At 52.7% G+C, this 18766-nt stretch overlaps 1 protein-coding gene across 2 annotated transcripts in view; it reads left to right on the top strand.

Moving 5' to 3' along the window:
- The window catches only part of Hivep3 (HIVEP zinc finger 3), a 156026-nt gene that overhangs the window by 95509 nt on the left and 41751 nt on the right, over positions 1-18766 (top strand). For both annotated transcript variants that reach the window (XM_071617752.1, XM_071617753.1), the window contains exons 3-4: positions 1878-7467; positions 11103-11248. In XM_071617752.1, coding sequence (XP_071473853.1) covers positions 2410-7467; positions 11103-11248 — 5204 coding nt within the window. In that variant the 5' untranslated portion in view covers positions 1878-2409. The remainder of the gene's footprint in view (positions 1-1877; positions 7468-11102; positions 11249-18766) is intronic.

Here is an 18766-nt window from a genome sequence, read left to right as displayed (position 1 = left end):
TTTGGCTGCTAACCTTTGCTGAATTGTGATCTTCCATTAACAAAGATCAATTACTGCATTTGCTAGAGGGACATCACTGAAGACACAGATGATCTCCTGCATCATTACTGCCCCTGACTGAAGTGCCACATGGAAAAGTTTCATTTCAAGCAAGCTTTTTCTTCCTGTAAGGAACCTAGATCATTGTTCCCCTCTGGCTATAAGCACTCTGTAATGGACCACATCTCTCTTTTCCCCTTGGCTGTCAGGGAGCTCATGTATAGCTGAACTATAGAACCCTTAGGATTGGTATCTTAGTGTTCTTTTTGTCCCACCAATCCTAACTTCCTGCTCTATTTACATTTTCTCAGTTCTAATTTGTTATCTTTGTTACAGTTTGTCATTCTTCTACAAATATGATGTAATAGTTACCTTGAATTCCTTGTAGAACCAAGACAGAATGAAAAAGGAGAACATTTATAGGGTACAATTTTTACTAAAAAGATCAAGTCATCTGCCCTCCTTAACCTTGTCATGGGGCTGAAATCCTGCCATTTCAGAGACAACTCTCTGAGACTTAGAGACTTGTTCATCTGAGCAACTCCAGAAAGGGCCAGGAGTGAACGTCTCACTTCTGTATCAGCAAATGGGAGATGAAAAGCAAGACAAGGACATAGGACGCCCAGGGCAGGTTGCCCGGGGCAGTACACGCTTACAGCAGAAGAAAGTACAGAAACACTTCTCATCCACCCAGGGGCTCCCCTGGGAACAGGCACCTAGGAGGGACGGGGGACCAACTCCAGCTGTGACAACTTGCTGCTTAGAAACATCAGACTTTAAATAGGACTTTCATGGCCCTCAGTGTTCCCAACTGGGAAGTCATGTGATTGAGCATGACAGATTCACAGTGGCCTCCAGCTTCAAAATTCCAACCGTGGCCCTGGTCAGAAGGGACCTGAGATGCACTCAGGACCCAGGGAGCCTGGACAGCCTGATTTTCGGCTGGCCTGGGAGGATGCTCTCACTTGGGAGTCCACTCAGACCATCAGACCAACTCTGTCCCTGCAATTGGCAAAGGCCTTCATTCTTAATGAGTTCCAGAGCTTCCCTGGGACTGACTGGGCACGAAAAGTCTCCAAAACTGGAGGAAGCTTCCAAAATGCTCTTCCTGGGGATCCTTTGGATCAGTCAGGTGGTCTCAGGTGTGTGGAGTGGGAGTTCCCGTGAGCTACAGCAGTAGTTGGCGGCTTCTCCTTGAAGCGCAGGGCTGGGAGTAGGTTCTCAAGGGCATAAAAAGCAATGATGTCTCTCTCTTTTTCTCTTGTGGACACTTTCATATCTAGGGCTAGAAAGAAAGATTCACAAGAGAATAATCCTCCTCTTGGGAAACTTACACCTGAATAACCCATGGGCACTTCCTCCTGTGCCAGGCCTAGCACCGCCCAAAATTCATCCAACAGCATCCACATCCATGACCTCGCTGGGCCCACGGCATCCCCAGGGTGCAGTAGGGCAGGAAATGCTGTTGTCTGTTTTATAGATTGGGCAGTGGAGGCTTAGAGAGCTCCAGCTCACTCAGAACGGGTCCACAAAGCAGGACAGGCCTCCTGACCCCGACTGCCCTGCCATTCCCAGAACCTGCCCTACCTTCAGCCCCAAAGACTCCACACAGCCACCATGTCACCAGCACACTGGCATCAGCTGCAGAGGCGGGTGAGGGGAAGACGGGCAGCGCTTGTGCACGTGGAGCTGGGCTGTAGTTCTCTGGCTGATCTTGGAGGGGCTTCCGTGGGTTTTGACACTGAGTCTGAGTGGCCCAGGCCATGGGGACACACCACAGTAACTCTGTCTTCTCTTTTGTGTGTGTGTGTTTCTGTGCGTGCGTTTTTGTTCCGTAGAAGAGTTTGACTTCTCCTCCGAGGCCACCGATCACCAAACACGGGACAAAGGAGAGAAGAAGCCAGGACGGAGCTGCCCCCAGCATCCAGTGTGGCATCTCTTGGGCTGGCACCAGGGATGACTGGGCCATGGACACAGACGTCTCCCACCTTCAGCCGTTCGCATAGCACACGGGGGACTCGTGGGGGCCACTTGCCACTGCCCACCGGCACAACACAATGGCAATACTGACATCCCTCGTGACGTTTTCACTACAGACATTCAGGCAGGAAGCGCTGGTGTGCTTTCTGTCTGCCAAGTAGAGGGCCATGCCTCACCCAGAGGAGTAGCTTGGGCCCCAATGACCTGCTCTGAGTCCACTAGCAGCCAGTGACACTTGCAAAAAAATCTCCCAAAGCCGTCTCAGGGTGGGCTTCTGCAGCTTTTGACCAATGTGGCCAAAGCTGGACGCCTCCTCCGGACACTTGGATTCTTCGTAAATGCAGCCTGCCCCACCCTCCCTGAGTAGCATCTGAGGTCTCCGCGAAGGTCATGGATCCTGAACAAAGCATCAAGGGCACCAAGAAGGCTGAGGGAAGTCCCCGGAAGCGGCTGACCAAAGGAGAGGCCGTTCAGACCAGTGTTTCCTCCAGCGTCCCATACCCAGGCAGCAGCACAGCTGCCCCCCAAGAGAGTGCCCCCCAGGAGCTCCTAGCCCCGCAGCCCTTCCCTGGCCCCTCGGCAGTTCTTAGGGAAGGCTCTCAGGAGAAAACGGGCCAGCAGCAGAAGCCCCCCAAGAGGCCGTCCATCGAAGCCTCCGTCCACATCTCCCAGCTTCCGCAGCACCCTCTGACACCAGCATTCATGTCGCCGGGCAAGCCGGAGCACCTCCTGGAGGGGTCCACGTGGCAACTCATTGACCCCATGAGACCTGGACCCTCAAGCTCCTTCGTGACACCTGGGCTCCACCCGCAGAGCCAGCTCCTCCCTTCCCATGCTTCCATCCTCCCCCCTGAGGACCTGCCTGGCATCCCCAAGGTCTTTGTGCCCCGTCCCTCCCAGGTGTCCCTGAAGCCCACAGAAGAGGCACACAAGAAGGAGAGGAAGCCCCAGAAGCCTGGCAAGTACATCTGCCAGTACTGCAGCCGGCCCTGCGCCAAGCCCAGCGTGCTCCAGAAGCACATCCGCTCACACACGGGCGAGAGACCCTACCCCTGCGGTCCCTGTGGCTTCTCCTTCAAGACCAAGAGCAACCTCTACAAGCACAGGAAGTCCCATGCCCACCGCATCAAAGCGGGCCTGGCCTCGGGCGTGGGCGGTGAGATGTACCCGCCAGGGCTGGAGATGGAGAGGATCCCCGGGGAGGAATTTGAGGAGCCCACCGAGGGAGAAAGCACAGACTCCGAAGAGGAAACTGGCGCCACATCTGGGCCCCCCACAGAGCTCTCCCCCAGGCCTAAGCACCCCCTCCTCTCCAGCAGCTTGTACAGCTCTGGAAGCCACAGTTCCAGCCACGAACGCTCCTCCCTGTCCCAGTCCAGCACAGCACCGTCGCTGGAGGACCCGACTCCCTTTGCAGAACCCTCATCTGAGCATCCCCTGAGCCATAAACCGGAAGACACCCACACCATTAAGCAGAAGCTGGCCCTCCGCCTGAGTGAGAGGAAGAAGGTGATTGATGAGCAGGCATTTCTGAGCCCAGGCAGCAAAGGCAGTACTGAGTCTGGGTACTTCTCCCGCTCCGAGAGCGCTGAACAGCAGGTCAGCCCCCCAAACACCAATGCCAAGTCCTATGCGGAGATCATCTTCGGCAAGTGCGGACGGATTGGCCAGAGGACCGCCATGCTGACTGCCACCTCCACCCAGACCCTCCTGCCCCTGTCCACTGAAGACAAGCCCAGCCTGGTACCTTTGTCTGTGCCCCGGACACAGGTGATTGAGCACATCACGAAGCTCATCACCATCAACGAGGCTGTGGTGGACACCAGCGAGATAGACAGCGTGAAGCCCAGGAGGAGCTCTCTGACCAGGCGCAGCAGCATGGAGTCCCCCAAGTCCAGCCTCTACCGGGAGCCCCTGTCGTCCCACAGTGAGAAGACGAAGCCCGAACAATCACTGCTGAGCCTCCAGCACCCACCCAGTACCACCCCCCCTGTGCCTCTCCTGAGAAGCCAATCTATGCCTTCGGCCACCTGCACCCTCAGTACCCCCCACCACACCTTCCGAGGTAGCTACTCCTTCGACGACCATATCACCGACTCTGATACCCTGAGCCACAGCAGCCCAGTGTTTACCTCCCACCCCCGGATGCTGAAGCGCCAGCCTGCCATCGAGCTTCCTCTGGGAAGCGAGTACAGCTCTGAGGAGGCTGGACCAAGTAGCAAAGACGCAGCCTCCAAGCCCTCCGACGAACCAGAACCCAAGGAAAGTGAACTCACCAAAAAGACCAAGAAGGGCTTGAAAACAAAAGGGGTCATCTATGAATGTACCATATGTGGTGCTCGGTACAAGAAAAGGGATAATTACGAAGCCCATAAAAAGTACTACTGCTCAGAGCTTCAGATCACCAAGCCCCTCTCTGCAGGTGCTCACGCATCTTCCGAAGCCGAGAAGAGTCAATTGGAACACGAGCCGTGGTCCCAGATGATGCATTATAAACTGGGGGCCACCTTGGAACTCACTCCACTGAGGAAGAGGAGGAAGGAGAAGAGTCTTGGGGATGAGGAAGAGCCGCCTACCTTTGAGTCAACAAAAAGTCAGTTTGGCAGCCCCGGGCCATCTGATGCTGCTCGGAACCTTCCCCTGGAGTCCACCAAGTCACCAGCAGAACCAAGTAAATCAGCGCCCTCATTGGAGGGACCTACGGGCTTCCAGCCTCGGACTCCCAAGCCAGGGTCCAGTTCAGAATCAGGGAAGGAGAGGAGAACAACGTCCAAAGAAATTTCTGTCATCCAGCACACCAGCTCCTTTGAGAAATCCGACCCTCTTGAGCAGCCCAGTGGCCCAGAAGGGGAAGACAAATCTCTGGCCCAGTTCTCGTCCCCGCCACCTGCCCCGCATGGACGCCCAGCGCATTCCCTGCAACCCAAGCTGGTCCGCCAGCCCAACATTCAGGTTCCAGAGATCCTGGTGACCGAGGAGCCGGACCGGCCTGACACAGAACCCGAACCACCTCCTAAGGAACCCGAGAAGACAGAGGAGTTCCAGTGGCCCCAACGCAGCCAGACACTGGCCCAGCTCCCAGCCGAGAAGCTGCCACCCAAGAAGAAGAGACTGCGCCTGGCCGAGATGGCCCAGTCATCCGGGGAGTCCAGCTTTGAGTCATCTGCGCCTCTGTCTCGCAGCCCGAGCCAGGAAAGCAGTGTCTCTCTGAGTGGGTCCAGCCGCTCAGCCTCGTTTGATAGGGATGACCACGGGAAAGCTGAGGCCCCTGGGCCCTCATCTGATCCTCGCTCCAAACCCTTGGGCACCCATATGCTGACTGTCCCCAGCCACCACCCACACGCCCGAGAGATGCGGAGGTCGGCTTCGGAGCAGAGCCCCAACATTTCCCACTCTGCCCACATGACTGAGACACGCAGCAAATCATTTGATTACGGCAGCTTGTCCTTGACAGGCCCTTCTGCACCAGCCCCAGTGGCTCCACCGGCTCCGGTGGCCCCGCCAGAGAGAAGAAAATGCTTTTTGGTGAGGCAGGCCTCTCTGAGCAGGCCTCCAGAAATGGAGCCAGAGGCCACCCCTAAGGGAAGACAAGAGAGTGAGGACCCACAGTCCTCATCCGGCAAACCTTCAACCAAAAGCTCATTGCCCCAGATTTCCTCAGCGGCCACCTCGCACAGTGGGCACCCGGGAGGCAAGAGCCAGGTGCAGGACAGGCCCCCGCTGGGGTCCACTCCACCCTTCACGGAAGCACTGCAGGTGCTGCACCACCCCGTGGCCCAGCTGCCCCTGCAGGAGAAACCATATCTGCCCCCACCTGTCTCCCTTTTTTCTTTCCAGCACCTCTTGCAGCATGAGCCAGGACAGTCTTCAGACTTCTTCTCCAGCCAGGCCATGTCCAGCCTCCTCTCCTCACCATACTCCATGCCTCCACTCCCTCCGTCCTTATTCCAAGCCCCACCACTTCCTCTCCAGCCTACTGTTCTGCACCCAGGCCAACTCCATCTCCCCCAGCTCTTGCCTCATCCAGCTGACATTACCTTCCGGCAGCCCCCTTCCTTCCTCCCCATGCCATACCCGGCCTCCTCAGCACTCTCTTCCGGGCTTTTCCTGCCTCTGCAATCCCAGTTTGCACTGCAGCTCCCTGATGTGGAAAGCCACCTGCCCCAGATCAAAACCAGCCCAGCTCCACTGGCGACAGCAACTCCTGGCCCCTCCTGCAGCACAGGGTACAGCAGTGACATCCACTTGCCCCCTGCAGCTCCCCCAGCCAGTTCCTCGGCACCCACATCAGCCCTGCCGCTGGCCCTGCCCACCTGTCCAGACACCATGGTGTCCCTGGTGGTGCCCGTCCGCATTCAGACCAACACGCCGTCCTATGGGAGTGCAATGTACACCACCCTTTCTCAGATCTTGGTCACCCAGTCTCAAGGCAGCTCAGCAAGTGCACCTCTTCCCAAGAGTGAGGAGCCCTCATCCAAAGGGACAGCCGCGTGTGGGGCACACATGTATGAGGCTGGGCCTGGACTGCCGGGCTTAAGTGAAGAGCAAAGCAGAGGTTTCCAGACTCCATACCTGAGAGTGCCTGTGACATTACCTGAAAGAAAAGGCACTTCCCTGTCATCAGAAGGTGCCTTGAGCCTTGAGGGGAGTTCCTCGACAGTGGGGGGAAGCAAACGTGTCCTTTCACCAGCTGGCAGCCTTGAACTTACCATGGAAACCCAGCAGCAAAAAAGAGTGAAGGAAGAGGAAGCTTCCAAAGCAGATGAAAAACTTGAGCTGGTAAAACCATGCAGTGTTGTGCTGACCAGCACTGAGGGTGGGAAGAGGACAGAGAAATCCCATCCAGGAAGCCAGGGCCAGGGCAGGAGGGAGCTAGAAACACTGGCCAGCCTGTCCTCAGACCCATCTGACCCCAAGGAAATTCCTCCCCTCTCTCACTCCACATTGTCCCATGGGACAGCCCCAGGCTCAGAAGCTTTGAAGGAATATGCCCAGCCATCTGGGAGAGCTCATCGAAGAGGGTTGCCCCCACTGAGCGTGAAGAAAGAAGATTCCAAGGAACAACCTGATCCCCCTCCCCTGGCTCCTCCCAGCTCTCTGCCTCTGTCAGAAACATCCCTCAGACCTGCCAAGTCACAAGAAGGTACGGACTCAAAGAAGGTACTGCAGTTCCCCAGCCTCCACACGACCACTAATGTCAGTTGGTGCTATTTAAACTACATTAAGCCAAATCACATCCAGCATGCAGATAGGAGGTCCTCTGTTTACGCTGGTTGGTGCATAAGTTTGTACAACCCCAACCTTCCGGGGGTTTCCACTAAAGCTGCTTTGTCCCTCCTGAGGTCTAAGCAGAAGGTGAGCAAAGAGACATACACCATGGCCACAGCTCCGCATCCTGAGGCAGGAAGGCTTGTGCCATCCAGCTCCCGCAAGCCCCGTATGACAGAGGTAAGTTCAGCATTGTTCTTTTTTTCACCACTGAGTGCTAAAGACCTTGTTGAGCTTTTAAAGCCACATTGTCTTCAGGTTCCATGTGTAGAACTAGAACTGAGGGGGAAGATTTCCTCTCTGACAGCTGTGACTGGTCACCTTATAAGGAAATATGTTTATTGGGTCTCTTTATCAGTGTGTTCCGTTCATGATTGGAATAGATACATTTCACGAAAGTTGGCTATAAAGCAACCCTGTTTCCCCTGGAGCTTCCACTATAAAATCAAAGACACAATTTCATCAAGGAAAAAAAATAATTCTAAAAGACTGAGTTGGACACTTGGTTGATGGGAAAGCCCCTAGCAGTTTCAGAACTTTGTAACATTTACTTACCTCATAGTTGTCTCTTGTCTTATTAGACTTTTCATATTTTTCATATTCATGATGTCAAGGGCTCCAATTTACTCCCTCATTGCTTCTGACCTGCAGGTATATCAGAAGCTATGAAATTATATAAAGTTAACAGGTCCCCTGCACTTTTGGCAAGTTTAAAATATAATAATTCCAAATTTGCATTAGACAAAAGACACCTCCAAACCTTAAAAAGGCTAGCCTGAGGATTTGATGTGTTGTCCTAACTTGGCACTTGTGAAATGAGAATTTGGTCTTGCTTGTTGAACAACCTCCCTGTACTACACCCTTGGATCCAGTCAAAGCTCACCTCCACCTGTGAGGCAGCATTGCCATCTCCACACTCCATATGAAAGAACCAGGGTCAAAGGCTGAGAGAGGTCAACAACACATGGCAAATGTTTAGCAAACCTGGAGTATTAACCCAGACCTGTCTGTCTCCAAAGAGTCTATTTTTCTTCTTTTAATTCTTTGAGGAAAGAGACCCTTAAAATATTGTTGCAAATTTAATGATGTTCACTAGTGTGTCCTCTGACCAGATGCTTTGACTGAATCAGGCATGGATTTCCCCCAATTAAGCTCCTATTGTAGATGGATGAGCAAAAGCATAATCTGTAACTTCCCACACGTCCATGCCTTCCTCCTGCACTGAATGGATTTTATGCATTGGGTTTGTCCTCATCTCAACTGGAGAGTCTTCACAACTGTTTTCCAATTCATTTTCTAGATGTCTTTGTCAGTCTACAGACATCTCTGAGCAAAATTTCCACTTTTACCATAAACATCAGACTGATTTGCTCTCGCTGTCTCTTACTAGCTAGAGCTGCTGTCAAGATGCAGCTATAATTATACCTATAATTTTGGGGGCACCTACTGTGTGCCAGGTACTATGCTAAACTTTACTTTTATCCTCACAACCACCTTGAAAGTTAGTGTGCAATATCACCGTTTTATAGATAAATGCACCAAAGCACAGAGGTGGGATAACTTGCACAAGGTCATGTGGTAAATGGCAGGGACTGAATTCAAACCTGATTCATACTCTGAAGCCCTTTCAGATGATCCACGCTGCCTCTGTTCCCTTATGTAGATTGTATAGGGTATTTATAAGAAAAATGAAGTGCTAACTGGTTGAACTGGATTTGGCTATCAGTTGTTTATAATACTACTTTCCTAAAATGAGCCAAAAACCTGCAAACTTTTTCCTGGAATATGCTATTTGGTTCAAAGGCAGGTTTCCTACCAAAGTGCACCAATATGCACAATTAAAATAGTTGCACAGTCTACAAGTTGAGGCCTTGCTACAAGGCCTCTCTCTCTCTTTCTCTCTCTGGCCTCTCCTTGTATAGCTCCAGTGATGGGGAACTCACCACCTCATGGGACAACCCAATTCATCTTTGGGAAGTCCTTTATTCCACCAGGCTGACAGTTGTCATCTTGTGGCTTACACTCTCTGTTAGTAGTTCTGAAAACATCCTTTAGTTTGTCATAGCATTTTGAAGCTTTTTTTTTTTTTTGGTACTGGGGATTGAACCCAGGGGTGCCTAACCACTGGGCCATATCCCAGACCTTTTTATTATATTTTATTAGAGACAGGGTCTCACTGAGTTGCTAAGCACCTTGCTAAATTGCTAAGACTGGCTTTGTATTCCTGATCCTCCCAAGGAGGTTCCAAGGCCTCAGCCTCCCAAGCTGCTGGTATTACATGTGCACCACCATGCATGGCATTTTGAATTTTTTCCTAACCATTTTCTTGAGGATCTAGGATACTGTATTACATTTGAGTTTGGTCATACAATTTTTTTTTCTGTTTGTAAGCCCCAAAGAAACTCAAGCTTCCTCCTTTGGGGTCATTTTTATAACCACAACACTATCACAAAAAAGTTAAGAACAATGATGCAGGTGCCACATTGCCCAGAGTTGAAGCCTACTACTCCATCTACTAGCTGTGTGACCTTGGCTGGGTTACTTAATCTTTCTGTGCTTTGGTTTCTTCATCTGTAAAATATGGATAATAATATCATTAACTCATAGAACTGTAGAGATAATTAAATGAGTTAAAATACACAAAGTGTATTTACAACAGTGCTTAGCACATTGACACTCAGTAAATGTTTTTGACTGTACTTACTCATTATCATTGAAAGTTAAAAGGAATTCCTGGTCCCCTGCTCAGGTTGCCACCCAAGCCAACCTCCTCTAGCTTAATCCAGTCATCACCTTCCAATCTGAAAAGATTATATGGAGTCACTAAATTATATTAGTTGGTCCTAGAATGGATCTTTAAGATGATCCAACTTCCCCTTTCCCCAGACTCTGAGGCCCAGAGAAGTGAAGCAAATCCACCCTGGGGTAACTCAGCATGTGATGGCCTATCTGGTACTGGAATTCAGATCCCCTGGTTCCCAACTGGGTGCCTTTTTCCACAGTTCTACCAGCCCTCACCCCCAGTACAACACTGTTGCTCCCTACACAAGGGGGTAACCCACCCCCTGCCATCCCTGGCAGGTAGAGAGAACATATTCTTGAAATAATGGGAGTTGTTGGGAAACGCGAGGTCAATGCCAGCCTCCACACTGAACTAGGTCTCATTGAGGCCCATAACTCTGCAAAGAGAATGGATTCCCTTAGACCAACAGCCCAGAGCCTGCTCAGCCTCTCAGGTCTGACTGGCAGGGAGGGAGGGGGTGTTGGTTTCTGTTGGTCAGTGTCACCTGGCTCCCAGCACTAGCTTGGGAGGACTGGGGTCCTAGAATCAGGAGACCTGTGCTCTGCTCCCAGCTCTGCCTTTAACTAGCTGTATAACCTTGGCTTTCTGATCTATTGGTGAGAACTGCAGCAGTTAATCTCCTGGGGTAGAGTGGAGGCTTCATTTATTTGTTCAACATTCTTCAAGCGTCTCCTCTGAGGCCAACCCTGGTTTGGGTGCTGAGATGATCGAGGATAACAAGATAAGGACCTGTCCCCAGGAGCTCCCAAGCTAGTACAAGAGACACAAAGCAACCCAGCTCTGTGGGATGGTTAACCAGAAAGGCCAATCAGAGCCCCAGCGTGGGAGACCTGGCCTCTCTGGGGTGGGTGCCTTCATTCTGTCGCATGGGGCTGACAACACACGTCTGGGGGGAGGGGCAGTTAGGGGAGTCCACCTGCGTGTGGGTCGGTGCCACGCAAGGGATTAGGCCACTCCCAACTGAGAAGGAAAATTTAACCAGCTCTGATTTTGTCACCCTGCGGTGGGCCAGGTGCACCTCCCGTCGCTGGCTTCCCCGGAAGGCCAGAAAGAGCTAGCTAGAGTGGAGATGGAGGAGGAGAAGCGAGGGAAGCCGGAGGAGGACGCTCCCGCCCCCAAGAGAGGGGAGCCGGCAAGGATCAAAATCTTCGAAGGAGGGTAAGACTCACGCTCGGTTTGCAGCCTGCTCCCTGTGGAGTAAGAGCCTGCGCCCCCTGTGCGCGGAGGCGGCGGGCGTCTCACTGCAGGGCGGTGCCCACAGGAGCCCTGAGATTCCTGCGCTGACTTTGTGCAGGTGCCACCGTCATGGAACTTGCAGTTCGCCTCTGAGAACACCAGGGGGCGCCTTGGTGGGCACAAGCCACGCTGGGTGTTTGCTGAGGATCTGGAGGGGTCTGGTCTGGGTCTTTCTCCAGCCCTGATATTTCCTCAGCTCCTGGACGGGTTTCTAGCCCCTGCACGGGGGTGATAGTGAGCCTCCCAGCTCCCATCTCAGTCCCTTGCAGTATGTTCCCCAAAAGTCACCTGCCTCCTGCCCAGGCCACCCCACCTCCGCATGCCCAGTTGCCCCCTGGGCATTTGGGCTCTGCGCACAAGGCCAACTGCAGGGCGGAGAGCTGTTGCACCCACTGGCCTTTTACTCCCACTCCCGTTCTGACCGCCAGGGCCTGGGGCTCTGGTTTGGAGAGTTTTGAACGTCATCTCTGGTCATTGGCTTTTGGTGCATGGCTTTGAAGCCTGCTGCTCTACACATTTCAGAATTCACCACTGTGGGGACCTTCTGGGCTCTACAAGGGAGCCTTGCTTCAGACGTGCTCTGTGCAAGTGTTTTGTGCTGGCTGTGTTCTATGTGGCCACGTGTCTGCTCCCCCGGATGTGGGTGTCTGTGAGCAGGTGCCGTGGTGTCTGTCTCGGGGTCCTGTGTCTGTGTCCCTGGTGTGATCAGGTTGGCCCCCAGCCCTACACAGTCCTGAGGGACAACAGTGAGGAGGAAAACTGGCCTCCCCGGGGGTTGGTCCCCAGGCCTTGGCCAACAGGACTGTCACTGGCTCTGACTCTCTAGCACCTGCAAGTGCCTAACTCACCAGGTCAAAGTAGGGGGCACAGGAGTCCCCTAGAAGGTTGGTGGAGAGGAGCACAGACTGCCACCCTCCCCAAGGCCACACATAGGCATCTTCTTGTAGCCTGAGGGGTCCTTGGGACTGATGATTGGTTACCAGAGCGGTGGGGCAGGGGGCAGAGATGACAAACATGCCCGCAGCATGCTGTCCCCAAGCCAGGAGTGGCTCCATCCAGGAACACTGGGTGTTTCCCAGTGCTGACCCTTCCGACTAGGGACAACTGTTTTCTGCTCCTGCCGTTTGGTTAGAGCGCCCTCGTGTGTCTCTGTGTTCTCATACACTGGGTCCTCCCAAGGGCACCGGAACCGGATCCCAGGATTGATTTATGCATCTGGTCCTAGGAACGTGCCCTCTTCCCTCCTGGTTGAAGGACTGGCTCTGGGGCTCTGGGGGGCAGTGCAGTGTTTGCTGGTGGACAGAGATCCTGCTTCTTCAAGGTATTCTGTATGTACTAAGAGGCAGGCACCTCCAGACCTGAGTCCTGGGTCACCGAGCCACCCCCTGCTTCCTGTATCCCTGGAGAAGGCCCAGCCTCTGGACAGGCAGCTGTTGGGAGCCTCTCCCTGTCCAGCTACCTCCTGGACATCACTGCCTTTGGCTGAAAGTCATCCCCAAGTCCCTTCTCTTCTTGCAGCCCAGGCAGTGTTCCCCTCCTCCATGTCACATGTAGGTTGACACTGCACCCCACTTGCTGTTCCAAAATCTCCCTGTCTTTTGAGGTTTGTCACCCCTGCCCCGAACAGCGGTCCCACCTGCCTCTGTCTAGCCTCAGACCATCCCGCTCACCACCTCTCCAATTCCCAGTGACCTTATCTGTGAAGGGGACAATAACATACCTGTGGTACCTGCCTTAGGACCCTTGGGGCCAGTGGCAGAGGGTACCCTTCACAGGAGCGCAGGAGGGGCACGTGGGTGTGCTTCACCACAGCGCTCTTCATCTCCATCCAGGGCGACCTCACTCTGCCTCGTCGGCTGTGGGAACTCTCAACCCCACTTCTCCAACTTGTCACAGCTGATCTGGGCACATGGGTTTATGTGGTGTCTCCCATCAAATCCTTCTCTCTCCCGAGCCAAGCTGTCCCACCTGAGTCCCCGCTGTCCCCTGAGTCCCACCCTCACTTCTGGCGATCCTCTTCCTTTCTGGTTCTCCTTGGGCAGTTGTCACCATCCCCAGGAGTAGTTACAAATGTTTGGGAGAAAAGGAAGGCACTTTGGGTTGTTACCAGAAGGCACCTGTGACACCTTATCCATTCAACCAATCACGTGACCACGTCCCTCCCAAGACACCAAGGCTGCCCCCACCCCAGAAAGCTGAATGCATCCTTCTACAGCCACCCCGGGGTTTTGCCCTAGACTCAGTTCCTCCTACTTATTTTTCTTTCTTTCCTTTAACACAACAAGCACCTATTTTTCACTCCGGTTCATGGAGCAGAGTCTGCAGTGGGGCTTGTTCACTGGGTCCACAGGGGATTTGGGCCAGTGGAGCCCAAGAGAATAAGAAGGAGAGAGCAGTGTACTGGGCCTGGCTCCTAGAGCTTCCGCCCAGGGGCTTCTGCCCAGGTCCGTTGGCCAGAGCGAATCATGGGGCCTCCTCTCCATTCTTGGGAGTCAGAAGTATGACTACACTTGTCCTTGGAAGGACCTGAAATCACTGGTAGGTAACCCTGGCAGTGACTCCCGCCCGTTACTCATGTGTCTGCAGCCTGTCCGTTTCACTCAGCGTAGCTTTTTGAGCTGTGTCCACATGGAGGCAGAGAGGTCTGGTCATGATGGTGAGTCAATAAGCCAGACCCGCGTCCATCACACTCGCCTTACTTTGTTCTGATTTCTTAGTGATGATCTGCTGCTTTGAATTGTGCCCTGTCTCTACACCTCTGTCCTGGCCCTGGTTTTCTCTTTGGGAAAAGATTTGTGTTCAGAAGCCACTCTTTATTGGGAAGGGTTCATGGGACGCTTGGGGGCAGAGTGCTCTGCTAGGGAGAATTCCAGGCCTCCCGTGGTCCAGGCAGACATGGCACTGGGTGGGTGTCGAAGTCTATTTTCTGAGAGGAGTGATTTGTTAAAAGTAGAGCTTTGTTTTGTTGTTTTGGTTTGGTTGGGATTGAACTCAGGGGCAACTCAACCACTGAGCCACATCCCAGCCCTATTTTGTATTTTATTTGGAGACAGGGTCTCACTGAGTTGCTTAGCACCTCGCTTTTGCTGAGGCTGGCTTTGAACTCACGATCCTCCTGCCTCAGCTTCCCAAGCCGCTGGGATTATAAGCGTGGGCCACTGCACCTGGCAAAAGTAGAGTTTTATTGAGCCATGGTTCTGGTTGGCAAGAGCATGGCACCAGCATCTGCTTGGGATCTGGCAAGGGCCTTCTTGTCACATCATGACAAGTCAAAGTGTGTCACCTGGTGAAATAGAGCTCCTGACTCTTTTCCTTCATCTCCAGTCCAACAGTTGATCAGTAGTCAATTCATTGTGGAGCATCTATTTAATCAGTGCTCTGTAGTGTTCTGGGCCAGAAAATACAGTGACCCAAACAGCAGCAAACTGTCATCCTGTCCTCAAAGTGCATGGGACTCCACAAAGGCGGCATCACAGGACCCAAGTGGGACCAGTCAGGACTGAGAAGCTTATAGCAGAAAGGGTTCCCTGGGGACTTGAGTAGCCAGCTGGAGAGGGTCTCCCAGGAAGGGTAGTAAGATTCAGACAGGTGGAAAGGTGAGCAGTCTGTGTGGTGGTGGCCCAGGGTCCTGACCAGTGTGGCTCATTCTTCTTGCCTTGAGTGTTCTCCCTTGCTGATGGCATTTACTTCCTTGGCTCCAAAACTCATCACTGTGCCGAGGACCTCGCTCCTGAACTACAGGCCCCTGCTTTGGATGCCTCTCTGCCTGGGAGACCCACAGCATCTTGAACTCAGCATGTGACTAACACGCCCTCTACTTCCCACCACAGCATCCCCTTCCACATCCAGACACCAGATGACAAGCCTAGCCCTTCACCCTCTAAACCTTAGTGTCATCTTGGACACCTTCTCCTCTCCTTCCCAATTAGTTCCCAGATTCTGGGGTCTACATAAAATAGTCAGGCCCTCAGCATGGTCTGTTCCCTTCCTCTGCCACTGCTCTGGCCTCCCATTTCCTGCTGTCTATTGGGCCCTGCCCATTGCCAAATCCGTCCAGCCTTCAGAGGCTGGCACTAGACCCCTTCTCTAGTGAAACTCTCAGACCTCTCCACATTCCGTAGTCCTTTGAATCACTTCTATCAGAGCTGGTGCTAAAATCCTGTCTCTCCTGAGTCCCTTCTCAACTTGGATCCTAGGGAAATGCTTGGCACACAGTACACGTTGACCCCTCCCTGTGGCCCTGACTTCCTGGCACATGGTCCTCTCTCTGCATTCCCTGTCATCTCCATATCTGAACAAAACCTGCATTTTCCTGCAGACTTCTGGGAGTACCAGTCAGAAATGTGTCAGCTCTCACCCACACCATGCATCTGCCTTGGGTGTGTAGAAGGGCTTTCTGTTAAGCAGTGTTTTCACACATACAAAGTTATTTTGTTCCTTGAGGGAAATGGATATATTGTCCTAACTCAAGTTCCCTTGCCGGGAACTCAGCCCAGTGGGCTGGTGTAGAAGCAGCAGCACTGGAACCCATAGGAACTCCCCAGCTACCCAAAGTGGCCATCCCAGCCCATTGTGGGTGGGGGTCTAGGTCTAAAGATGGGGGTGAGCTCAGATGGCGAGATTCAGGGAGGCCAGGCCCAGCCAAGTGGGGATATTCAGTATGGCCATGGGCAGATGGCTCGGGCTTAGATGGGCAGCCCAGCCTCAGCTTAGAGCTGGAACATGGGACAGTGGCACAAAAGCCCAGTGGTCAGCTGGGCCAGTGAGGTTTGGTGTGGGGTTGCCCAGGGCTTCCCCTTACCATCAGGCCTTTAGGAAGACAAATCCATGCCAGGCCCTGCTAGCCACAGATCCCAGCTGTAGCACTTGGGGAAGAGTGTGGATGCTGGGTGCCCTCGCTCCTCACCCCAGGACCTTGCTCCATGCAGATTAGCACACTCAAACTTAAGGTCTCCACCTTAAAAACTCCTCTGACTGCAGGACCTAGATCATCCACTCTTTCTATTCCCTTTAAAGAACTCCAGAAGGAGCTGGCTGTGTGGTTCCCTCACCTCTCCTCCCACCCCATGCAATCCCACTGCTGTGGACCCGAAGCCTCTTCCTCCTCCAAGATGCTCTTCTCAAGATCAATGGTGACCTTCACCTTGCAGAGGACAGTGATCACTCGTTCTGTTCCTTCATGACCTAGTGGCAGCACTGGGCACAGTGACCCCTCCCTTCTCCTGGTAGCACTTTGTCCACCTTGCTTTTAGACACTTAATCTTCCTCTTCCTTGGCTGATTTCACTTTCTCGTCAGCTTTGGAAAGTCCCATCATCTCCTGATCTATACGCATTAGGGCCCCGCAGAGCTCAGCCCTGGGCTCCCCTTTCCTCCAAACTCCCTCCCAATATGATCTTCCCCCATCTCTAGGCTTAGAACTGCCATGTGTATACCTCCTGGAGTCCTCCCCAGAGCTCCGTGTCATATCCCGCAATTCTCACGACAGTCCATCTGGACATCGAGTGAACCCATCCTTAGTCCCCAGCACAATGGATGCTCCAGAACAGCTGTGACTCTGGACTCCAACATTCATCGCAGAAGTCATTGTCAAAGTCCACTTACTTTGTTATTGTTCCATCTGCAGGGATTGCGTTATTAATAGACACGTATGTCCATCTCATTTATTTGTATTTCTAGTAGCTGCATTCATTTTTATTCAAACCTTGAGAGTCATGCAGTGTTCTTAACACGCATTGTTTTATGATATATCTATATTTTAAAAAGCACATGTGTGTGTGCATGCATGCTTCATGAAACAGTAGTTTGTAGAGAATCATTTTAATAAAGATTATTTAATTTCTTAATAATCTTTCATAAATAACATTCCTCCTCAGCCTTTGGAATCCAGAAGCATACCAGCCTAGATGCCTTGTGCCTCGGCCCCTCTCACTGGGAATGCCAGAGTTAAAAGGATGTTGAATGTGTTTGGGGAGATATGTATTGCCTTTTTTACTTGGGAAGTGAATTGATCCCACTTTGGATTACATAAGTAGGAATAAGTTGGAGACTTAGGGATAGGCACAAACCTGTCAGGTTACCCACGATAAAACCCAAACTGGTACAACACCTGTGACCCTGGAGTTTGGTGATGTAGAATATGAAATGCATACAATAGGTGCACAGACTAGGTGAAAGCAACATTCACTTACTGAGTGTCTCTTTGAAGACTTTCAAGTGGTCAAAGGGGGAAAGAGGCATCTTTTGACAAAGAGAAAGATGGTGAGCATTCTGTTCAGGAGATTTCATTTTTCAAGATGCTTGGGCCCCAAATCACTGTTTCATGTCCATTAGAAATTCCTGTCAACTTGTCCTTGAACCCAGATCCAGAGTCTGCCCGCTTCTCCCCACTCTGAGGAAAGCCACTTCCAGTTTGGTCTCTGGCTAATCAGGGTGTCCTGTTCCCTCCTGCTCTTCTTCCTGTCTCTACCCACAGCCAGCAATTCTGTTAAAGGTGGCTCCGCTCGGCACCTCTGAAACCCTCGCGTGGCCTGTGCTGGTCCAGCTCCTCCCTGACCTTGCCTGCTGCTCTGCCCCTGCCCCGTAGTCCAGCCAGGGTCTCTGGGCTCTTTGTGAGACATGCTCCTGCCTCAGGCCTTGCACTCGCTGTGCCCTTTGCCTGGGGCACTTTTTCCAGAGTGTCATGGCCCCCTCACTTCCCTCAATCAACCCTGAGTTCCTACCCTCCTTTGGCATTTCTTATCCCCTTCCCTTCTGTATTTTTCTCCATATATTATACATATATTTGTAAGTATATTTCTGCCTCCTTCACTAGACTGTGAGCTCTGTGAGACAGCAGGGACTGCGTTGGTTCATGCTGAATCCGCAGTGCTGAGGATCCTGCTGGGCAGTGCTGGAGAGTGCTTATTGCAGGAAGGACTCTTCTGCTGCATGGTCAGGATTCTCTGAGGCCTCAGGTGAAGGGAAGTTCCCTGAACTCAGAGCTTTGGGGATCTGACAGCTCCGGATCTCAGGAAGGAGCAAGGACACAGTTGGCCAAACCAAGCCAGGCAGGGACAGTGCATCAGCTTGAGGTCACCTCAGCCTGAGGAGGGTGAAGTCAGGTGGCCTCCACTAGAGGCAGGTGTCTGGGGGTGGAAGCCATGGCCTCTTGCTTGCTGATCACTCTGTCCTGAAGGTATTAGATGTAAAAAGGAAATGCGAAGGGCTGCTTCCTCCTGTGCTGCCAGCTCCCAGGCCAGGGCCTGCTCTGAGCAGAGCCCTGTGTGTTCTAGGGGCCAGAGAGGATTGGTCCTGGGCCTGCTCTGGATGGACGGGGTGTTCTTCCTTCTGGAGAGTCGAGGCTGTTGGTGGTCAGGGCCCTGCCTTCTTCCTGAGATCCAGGGCCTTGATCTCTGATCATCTTCAGGCTTCTCCCTAGAGGTATAGATGTGTACTTCTG

The sequence above is a fragment of the Marmota flaviventris genome, chromosome 10 (genome assembly GCF_047511675.1).
Source record: "Marmota flaviventris isolate mMarFla1 chromosome 10, mMarFla1.hap1, whole genome shotgun sequence".
NCBI classification, from domain to species: domain Eukaryota; kingdom Metazoa; phylum Chordata; class Mammalia; order Rodentia; family Sciuridae; genus Marmota; species Marmota flaviventris.
Note: the sequence above shows the minus strand (reverse complement) of the source record. Positions and strands in the feature narration are given on the sequence as shown.